The 9973-nt window shown below is 55.5% G+C and overlaps 1 protein-coding gene across 3 annotated transcripts in view; it reads left to right on the plus strand.

Moving 5' to 3' along the window:
- Window positions 1-9944, plus strand: part of SLC34A1 (solute carrier family 34 member 1) — a 13105-nt gene extending 3161 nt beyond the window's left edge. For 2 of the 3 annotated variants that reach the window (XM_007463095.1, XM_007463097.1), the window contains exons 6-13: window positions 113-224; window positions 348-543; window positions 627-722; window positions 6140-6209; window positions 6491-6658; window positions 7926-8042; window positions 8143-8267; window positions 8928-9533. In XM_007463095.1, the coding sequence (XP_007463157.1) occupies window positions 113-224; window positions 348-543; window positions 627-722; window positions 6140-6209; window positions 6491-6658; window positions 7926-8042; window positions 8143-8267; window positions 8928-9431 (1388 nt within the window). In that variant the 3' untranslated portion in view covers window positions 9432-9533. Of the gene's footprint in view, window positions 1-112; window positions 225-347; window positions 544-626; window positions 723-6139; window positions 6210-6490; window positions 6659-7925; window positions 8043-8142; window positions 8268-8927 lie in introns of all 3 variants that reach the window. The other variant, XM_007463096.1, reaches the window with a different exon arrangement.
- Window positions 9945-9973: the final 29 nt, after the last annotated feature.

Below are 9973 nucleotides of genomic sequence, written 5' to 3' on the forward strand. Positions count from 1 at the left end.
AGGAATGCCTGCTGGGGGCTGGGATGAGGGCAGTGGGTCCGACAGGAGAGGTTGTGGGGCAGGAGCTGGGTGGCCCTTATCCAGTTAGTTAAGAGGCGCCCTCTTCTACCAGTGCTGGAGGTAAGCTCTGCCATCCCCATCATCATGGGCTCCAACATCGGCACCTCCGTCACCAACACCATCGTGGCCCTGATGCAGGCGGGGGACAGGACTGACTTCCGGCGGTGAGGGGGTGGAGCAGTGAGGGGCCTGTCCTTGTCGGGGGAGGGTGGTCCCAGACGCCAGGAGCCCCCAGTCTGAGTGCATCCTGGCTTCAGCCTGCCCTGCAACGTGGCCTCCCTGCCCAGGGCCTTCGCGGGGGCCACAGTGCACGACTGCTTTAACTGGCTGTCAGTTCTGGTCCTGCTACCCCTGGAGGCTGCCACTGGGTACCTGCACCACATCACTCAGCTTGTGGTGGCCTCCTTCAACATCCGTGGCGGCCGCGATGCCCCTGACCTGCTCAAGATCATCACGGAGCCCTTCACTAAGCTTATCATTCAGGTGGAGGCAGGGCTGTCATGGGGTGGGGGCTGGGGGACTGTAGGACCCCACCCTCACTCCCCCCTCCCACACCTTGCCCACAGCTGGACAAGTCCGTGATTACCAGCATTGCCACGGGGGATGAGTCCCTGAGAAATCACAGTCTCATCCGGATCTGGTGCCACCCAAACCCCATGGAGGTGAGTCCCAGGTCTGGCTTCAGTGAGAAGACTCCTTCAGACAGCTGACTGCCAATGTCGTCTGTTCAAAAGCTCTATGTAGACCTAGGGGATCATTTACCCTGGGAGGACAAATATGGGGCACTTTTGCGGTGATACTGTGCCTATGGCAGATGTTGCTACACCCTCCCAGCCTCACACCAGCTTCAGGCAGCCATTGCCAATCAATTAGAGTTAGCATGTCATCGATCTAGCCCAGAGATTGATTCTCAAAGTGTGGACCAGTGGCACACATACCACCCGGGAACCCATTAGAGATGCAAACTATCCGGCCCTTTCCTAGACCCACTAAATCAGAAAAAAACCCGGTGGAGCCCAGCAGCCTACATTTCAACAAGCCCTCTAGGGCTGTTCCACGCTCAAGTTGAAGAACACTGATATGGCTCAACCCTGTGGTTTCATAGGTAGAGAAATTGGCCCCAAGGGGCTAAGAAACTCTCCAGAGCTTGTCCTACCGCTTCAGGGCCCCAAGCGCAGGTCTTGCAATCTAGGGCTCTCTCTTCCACCGGGTGCCAGGGTGGTTAATGACTCAGTTCTGCCGTGTTTGGGGGCTCAGGTAATGTGCGGAGGTGGGCGGGGAGAGAGTGCTATAAGGATGCCTGGGAAAAATAGGACCAACAGGAAACTGGCCCAGGAGCAGGACAAGTGGGCCATGGAGACCTCACTGGAGACACAACAGCCACTTGTACTGATATTGGGCTCCTTCCCCTGGAGACTCCCACAGGCCGGTGTCCCCTTGTCCTGCTGCACTCTTCCTGCTGCTTTCTGGCTTCTAATGCCTGGAATGAGGCTCCATTTGGATCAGTTGGACACTCGTGGACCAGCCATTACACCAGGCTAACATGGAAGCTAGCAATTAGCACACTTTCTCACTCAGCCATAAAAAGGAAAATGCTTCATCAAAACCGTAATCCACAGTATTTGCTCCCCTTTGATTATGACATACAAGAAGTAACACCATTTAGAATGAAAGACAAGGAAACCGGAAGCCCAGCACACCCTCTTCACTTGCTACTTGATGTTCCCAGTGTGAACAGAGAACATTCTTTCAACTGGCCCTGCGAGGTTCCTTTGCATCTGAGTGGCACACAGCTCCAGCTCAGTCCTTCTGAGTGTTCAAGGCAGTTTGACATCAAAAAGCCCATGCAGACAGCTTTCACGCTGGCTTTGTGACCCCTTTAACACATCTCCCCTTCTCATGAGCACTATGGGCCCTCTCCAAGCTCTCTGAATGGCCAAAATCCCCTCTGCTTCACAGCAAAACCTGAGAGAGACCAAAGTCACACACTTTGAACTTCACAGAAAGCAAGCTGTGGAAGGGAGCTCCTCAGCCGTAGCGATCCTCGAGTCCTCTGAAATCCCTGCTGCCTGCCTGCAGCTGCATTCACCTGGTCTCCCCTTGAAGGATGCACCGGCAAATGTAGCTCTCACCTAATGGAATCCTCAGTGATGCTGGTCCTGAGGCCGAGGGACTGGAAGCAACCCACCCCAGTTCACTGGGCTGGGGCTGTCCTCACTGGTTCTTCCGCTGCGCCTGCTACCGCTCGCCTGAGCACTGTTTTCTCGTCCCAGCTCTCCCGGGAAACCTTCCCTTGAGAGCAGGGTCCAGACTGGATTTCCTTGGCTTGGAGAGTAGCTGGGGGTGGGATGTGAGCTCCCTGTTCTGGCCCTCTCTCTGGGACAGTCCCCTTTGGAAAGTGGCTCACTCAGCCACGTGCACTGGCAGCTCCTGCACTGAAGACTCACGTTTTTCCTCCGGCCACCAAGTGTCCTGTGGCCCCTTCCAACCTGTTCTCATTGCTTCCAGCTTTCACCAAGCTAGGCCCGACCTCGCCTAAGCCAGCCTCCAGGGCACCTATGTGACTGACAGTCTGGGGTTTTCCAGATGGTGAAAGAAAAACCAGAGGCAGTGTTTGTTAGCATCCCACCAATTCTTGATGTTCCAGGGTCCTGACACTGTCCTGGGAATTACCTTCTTGTGTGGTCACAGTGTGGATTGTCAACCCTACATACCTGGTTTAAACCAGCTTCTTTTGAGGACTTGCATCCTGGGAGGGAGGGATTGTCACAACCCCATTTTAAACAGGTTCAGACAGGCTTGTCCAAGTCTATGTGATTGAGGTAGGACAAAAATCCTGGTGGAATCTGGAGCCCACACTCTTGACTCTCCATTTAGCTGTCCCTTCCAGATGTATATCCCACCATATGTGTCCATTTCCCACTCTGCCTATCAGGCGTGAATGCCACCAGGTGACCACAGCCACTTGAGAACCTCCAGGGGTGGTAGGTGTGGCTGTAAAAATCAATTCTCCTCTTTGCCACCAGATGGCGCTGCTAGCAGAGCACTCACGCTCTGCTTCCAGAAAAGCAAAGACCCTAAAACACCTCTTCTCCTGGAGAGGAGACTACTGCACACACCCACATCCTGCACGGTTTTCCCCAGGGGAAGGATTCTTGGAGCCCACATTCCTCTGTGAGCTTAATCATATGCTTCAGTTCCCAGAGGTGTCTCCTGAATTTGGGTTGTCTCTGCAAGCACATAAATCCCAAACCCTCTCTTCCCAGATTCCTCACAACTAGCCCCCGGGGAGAAGTGGGCAGCATTATGGACCTCATGCTTCAGACAAAGAAACTGAGGCTTAGAGAGGTTACGTGTCCTGTCCAGTGTCACACAGCAGGGAGTGCTCAGCTGGGGTTGAGCCCAGGGCTAAGGCGGCCCCTCCACATGCCCCTCCCTCTTCTCCACCCCCACCCACCCCAGGCCCAGGAGGGATGGGCATATCCTGGGGCTATGCCCCAGACCCTGGGCCTGGCAGCTGTTTATCCAGGCTGGAGCTCCCACCTTCCCCTCTGCTGGCCAGGGAAACCCCGGGGCCTGCTCCTTCCCCTCCCATCTCTGCCCACCCAGCCTGGCAATGCAGTTGACCCCCTCTCTGCCACTCTTGCTGCCTCCACACTCCTCTCTTGCACTTTAGGGTCTCTGGACCGGCCCTTTGAGCTCAGCCCGGGCCACATAACCCCAGGCAGGAAAGTCAAGTTTCCAAACCTCAGAAGTCCTAGACCTCACCCTTGCCCTGCCCCGACATTGTCAGCACTGAGTGGGACCCCAGTGGAGCTCCTCTCCTCTTCCAGCCTCCCCAGGTCCCAGAGAACCCTCCCCCGAGAGACCCCTAGGCCCAGTGCAGTGCAGGATGGTCCAACAAGTTCCTTCCCAGCAGGGCCAGGATCTTCAGGCATGTCGGCAGGAGCCATTGATCCTGACCTAGGAAGTCAACCCATACCCACACACCATGTGATACTAGATAGGCCCAGGGAGGGAGGGGGTCTAATCCTTATTTGGAGGCACAATTTATCGAAGGCTTGTCATGATCTGAGCCCTGTCGTGAGTGCTTCACACATATTTCCTCCTATAACCTTTGCAACAGCTCTTTTCTTATGCCGCTTTAGAGAAAACAGGCTCAGTGAGGCGGCATGACTTGCACAAGGTAGCTGAGATAAAAGCAGGATTTGAACTCAGATCTGCCAGACAGCAAACACCTGGCTGTCTCCCAGTTACCACCACTTTCCCAGCCGGCTATTCCAATCAAGTCCATCAGAGACTATTTTCTCCTGGTTTCTCAGCCTGCAATTCTGGCCCAGGCTTGAGGATGCCCCAGGGCCCTGGTACGGCCAACTGGGTACCCAGATGAGCACGCTGCCCCCTCAAGGGAGTACATACCACTAAAATAAACCCCGATTTAAAGTCAGGTGCCATAAATAGGTCTTATCTCTAACACACATTTTTTAAATGACACAGATTAGAATAAAACATAAAGGAGCTGTAAATCCAAGTGCCAGCACCACACCTGAGCCCTTACCCTCAGCACCCAGGAAGGTCAGAGGGGTGTGAGCTGGAGACCCCACAGGGGGAATGGGACCAGGGTCCATATCAGCTCCCAGAGGAGGCAGATGGTGGTGATGGGGAGAAGCTATGACTCTTTCATTTTGCCTGGGGCCCAAGGAGTAAGGGCCCCTTTCTGCGGCTCAAGTCCTCCTTTGTGACATGGCTTCTTCCTAGCCAAGCCTGGCCCACTTTCTACTTTCACTGATGGGACCCTGGGGGAAAGGTAAGGAGCCCAGGTTGCATTTTTAAAAAGAACTCCTTAGGGGATTCCCTGGCAGTCCAGTGGTTAGGACTCCGCGCTTTCACTGCTGGGGGCCTGGGTTCGATCCCTGGTCGGGGAGCTGAGATCCCACAAGCTGTGCCAAGGAAAAGAAAAAAACTCCTTAACCCAAGAAGGCTACGAATGAGTGGTTCCAGACTGGCCAGACTGGCCTTCACAGAATTGTAAAGTATGTCTTTAAGCGGTTGCCAACATTTACAGATTGGGAGATTTTATCTAAACCTTCAGAGTTGTGGTTTCTCTTGTAGAATCAGGCCCTTTGACTAAGCTGGGCTAAATCCCTGGACAGTGACAGTGGCCTGGAGCTGAGTAGCTGCTGCCCCTTTAGGCCCAGGACACTCCCCACCACCCCCACACAAGGCTGAGCCCCTCACTTAGGCTACCTGCTTGGTCCTGGGCCTTCTGATTTAAGGGCCCTCTCCAGGAACCCCCTCCTCTTCACCAATAGTAGGTGGGGGAGGGAAGAGATGTTGATCCTGGGCCCTCTGCCCCACCCCCTCCAGATAAGGAATTGAGCAAGAGGAAAACAGAATGTGGGCTATGTGCCTGAGGGGAGAGGACAGGGCAAGGATGCTGGTGAAGAGGAGGCCCTGAGACAGGTATTGATAATAAAAGATGGGGAAGGGAGAGTTTTCAGAAGAAGTGGGCCATGGTCAGCAGCCTCCAATGCCAAGGAGAGGTAGAAGAAAACATGGACAAGACACCATCAGATCAGGAGGCCCCTGCGGGCCCCCGTGAGAGCCAGATCAGTGGGTTGATGGGGCTGAATATTCTGAGGGCCGACTACAGCCAGATTCTCCTGTGGCAGATATTTTCAACTCCATTTCATCATTGGAGGAAACAGACTCAGAGAGGGCAAGCAAAGCATTCAAGGGCATGTAGTCAAGAGGACCATCTGGGGCTTCCCTGGTGGCGCAGTGGTTGAGAGTCCGCCTGCCGATACAGGGGACACGGGTTCGTGCCCTGGTCCAGGAAGATCCCACATGCCGTGGAGCGGCTGGGCCCATGAGCCATGGCCGCTGAACCTGTGCGTCCGGAGCCTGTGCTCCGCAACGGGAGAGGCCACAACAGTGAGAGGCCCGCATAACGCAAAAAAAAAAAAAAAGAGGACCATTTGTATCTCCTCCATCCCCCATCTCTCCCTAACCCCCACCTTAGCCTCCATCCCAGGCTGCATTTTCCTGAATTCTCTAAGTCACTCTCCTCTTAATTTAGGTTCCCTCCCGCAGGCCCAGGGCAGAGGCCAGTACCAGCCAGATGCTTGGAAATACCACCATGGAGAAATGTGAGTACCTGCAGTGTGGGAGATGTCTGGCATGGCAGGGCAGAGTCTGGCAGAGGCAGGGCCATCTCCCACCTGGCCACTGCTGCTTCCAGCCCCAGAAGGACAGCTGTCAGCCAGCGCAGCTCTTGGGCTTGGGTCTGGCCCTGCTCTAGAGGTTGAAGAGACATGAGGCAGGGCCTTTGGCTCTGAGCCCAAGAGGGTGGCAAAGGTTGGGGGCTAGGAGCTGGATTGAGGGGGTCAGCTCTCAGAAGCTTGATACCACTACCACCACCCTCCCGCAGGCAGCCACATTTTCGTAGACACAGGCCTGCCTGACCTGGCTGTGGGGCTCATCCTGCTGGCTGGCTCCCTGGTGCTCCTGTGCACCTGCCTCATCCTCCTCGTCAAGATGCTCAACTCTCTGCTCAAGGGCCAGGTGGCCAAGGTCATTCAGATGGTTATCAACACTGGTGAGCCTCGAGCAGTGGGTGGGCAGGCCCCAGGATGGGCCCTTCTGGATCTTGCTGAGTCCTGCCACTGCCTTGGTGTGTGATCTGGGTAAAGCCCTACCATCTCTGAGCCTCAGTTTCCCCATGTGAGCAAAGAAGAGATTGGACGAGGTGATTTTTGAGGCCCCTGAGGTGCTGACAGCTGGGGATCTGTGGCTGCTTCCAGCTGTGGTTCCATTCTAGCAGGTGGCTCCAAAGAGATTCTCAGAGGCCATTGTTTGATTCAATTAATAGTCATTAAGCCCCTACTGTATGCCAAGCATGGTGTGGTGCCAGGGATACAGAGGTGAGCCACACAGAGATGGCTCCTGCCCTCAGGGGGCTCACAGCCCAGAGGGAGAGACAAGCAATAAAAAAGTGATCGAGGGGGGATAAATTCAGATAGAGCAGTAACTGCCAAGGAGAAAGCAAAACACAGCAAATAGAATATGGAAGAGGCTGCTTTTGATGGGTGGTCAGTGGCTTCTGTGCAGAGGTGACATTTGAGCAGGGACCTAAATGTAGAGCAGTCAGATGTGGCTGAAGAGCTTTTCGGGTGGAGGGAACCTACCCGAAAGCGCAAAAGCTCCAAGGCAGGACTCAGCTGGGCAGGACTGTGGCACAAAAAGGTGGCCAGCAGTGTGGTGGGAGCTCAGTGAGGTGGAGAGAGGTAGGGAGAGGTCAGCGAGGTAACAGGGACAGAGCAGGTCCCAGGTTGCACTCAGAGCCTAGACTTTATCCAGGGTAATGGGGGCACTTGGGGCTTTGGGCTGGGCAGTGATAGCATCTGACTTTCATTTAAGCCTCATTTTGAGCTTTCGGGACACTGCCTGGCACTGGCAAAGGCAGCATGACAAACGCTGGAATAAGGGGCATCCATGGATCTATGGAAGCTCAGAGGAGGGAGAAGCAAAGTCTGCCCAGGGGCTGGGGTCAGGGAGAGCTTTCCAGTGGCAGTGATATCCACGCTGAGTCCCGAGGATGAATATTTAGGAGTGAGGAGGATGTCCCAGGCAGAGGGAACAAGGGAGCAAAAGCATGAGAGAAGCAGGCTGAGAAGGGCCTTTAATCCAAGATCAAAGAGGACCAGGAAAAGCCACTGCAGTCGAGCAGGGGACTGACAAGGTCCCACTTGGAAGCTGACATCGATTCCTCCTCCCAAAGGAAAGTCCCCACCCCCTCCCAATGGAAATTCCCCGCCCCCTCCCAATGCCCTCCCACTGACCCTACTGGGACCATTTGCTCGCAGACTTTCCCACCCCCTTCACCTGGGCCACAGGCTACTTTGCCATGGTGGTGGGCGCTGGCATGACCTTCGTTGTCCAAAGCAGTTCTGTATTCACCTCGGCCATCACCCCACTCATCGGTAAGTCCCCACGCTGAGGCAGGGTCAGGTGGGGCAGGGCTGACAGGAAAAGGGCTGAAGGAAGGAGCTGGGGAGACCATGTCCTCTCTTCTACCCCCAGGCCTGGGTGTGATCAGCCTTGAGCGCGCCTACCCACTCACACTGGGCGCCAACATCGGCACCACCACCACGGCCATCCTGGCTGCACTGGCCAGCCCCCGGGAGAAGCTGTCCAGTGCTTTCCAGGTGCGCTTGGGACAGTAACCCTGCCAGAGGCAGGACAGGGCTAGGACTGGTGCCTGGAGCCTGACCCAACGTAGGACAACACGTACAAATTAGTTTTTGACTGCCTACTATGGGCCACCCGCTATGCCAGACTCTATGGGAACCATATGGGCAAAGTATACCTAGTGCTGCCCTCAAGACCTTAGTGTCTAACAGGGGAGAGACATTACTGAGAGCCACGCCAATCGAACAAGAGTGAGAGGGATCTGTACTCTGAGGAAGGGGTGCTGGCTCAGTTTTGGGGATCAAGGACTGGGGGGGGGGCAGACAGCAAAGGGGTTGCTGTTCTAGGAGCAAAGGAGTAACTGATAAGCCAGGATGTTGCCCACTCAGAAGGCCAGAGCTCCTGAGCCAGAAACTGATGTGAATCTTTTAGCTACTGGATCCGGGCAGGATCTGCTGGGGACTTCCTGAGAGGGAGCTCAGTGGGGGAAATGTGGAGAGTTCAGGGCAGCAGTTATTTACCTACTGGTCCAGAAGTGTTTCAGTATTTTACTGGGGGAATGTCAGCCCTAAGTGCTGACTTTCCTGCTGCCCAGACCCTGTAGGGCCACTGTTATCTATCCTGACTCAGGAGCTGGCGCCCCTGCCCCCTCCACCCCTCTGCCCTCTCCCCTGCAGATTGCCCTCTGCCACTTCTTCTTCAACATCTCAGGCATCCTGCTGTGGTACCCAGTGCCCTGCACGCGCCTGCCCATCCGCATGGCCAAGGCGCTGGGCAAACGCACTGCCAAGTACCGCTGGTTCGCCGTCCTCTACCTCCTCCTGTGCTTCCTGCTGCTGCCGTCGCTGGTGTTTGGCATCTCCATGGCAGGCTGGCAGGCCATGGTAGGTGTGGGCACACCCTTTGGGGCCCTGCTGGCCTTCGTGGTACTTGTCAGCATGCTGCAGAGTCACAGCCCCAGGCGCCTGCCCAAGTGGCTGCAGACATGGGACTTCCTGCCCCGCTGGATGCACTCCCTGCAGCCCCTGGACCACCTCATCACCCGCGCTACCTTGTGCTGTGCCAGGCCTGAGCCCCGCTCACCCCCGCTGCCCGCCAGGGTCTTCCTGGAGGAGCTGCCCCCTGCCACACCCTCCCCCCGCCTCGCGACGCCCAATCACCACAACGCCACCCGTCTCTAGGCTCCAGCCCAGACTGCTGCCTTGAGTCAGGAAATGCCTCTGCCTGATGCCCGGGATAGAAGGGCAGAGGGGTGTGTCTGTGTGCTCTGGGCATGCACCTGTCCTCAGAGGTCTGGGCTTTTGTAACTGAGAGACAGTGTTATGTGCACATTTGGGCATGTTGGGGTGAGCCTGTGTGACAGCCTGCATATGCGTACTGATGCACCTGGGGGTGGGGTGAGGGGGTGCGTGCCAACTGCATGTTACTTGGGTATGATATTGAGTCCTTTGCACATGTGTTTGGAGACCTGCACTGTGTCCTTGTGCACACACAACTCTGACTGGGCTGGGTGGGAGTAAGGGTGAGTCTGAGTTCATGACCTACAGCTGTTTGCTCGCGCATAGATGTGGGAGCCTGAGTCGCTGGCTGAATTCTCGCCCCCTCCCTGCCACCTTCCTTCCTCCATGATACCATTCTCCTCATCCTCACCCAGGTTTTCTGTATCATTGTTACAACCGTCTTCCCCAACACTGTTTGATTTAAAAAAAAAAAAAAAAAAAAA

Source organism: Lipotes vexillifer, unplaced genomic scaffold (genome assembly GCF_000442215.2).
Source record: "Lipotes vexillifer unplaced genomic scaffold, Lipotes_vexillifer_v1.1 scaffold514, whole genome shotgun sequence".
NCBI lineage: Eukaryota > Metazoa > Chordata > Mammalia > Artiodactyla > Lipotidae > Lipotes > Lipotes vexillifer.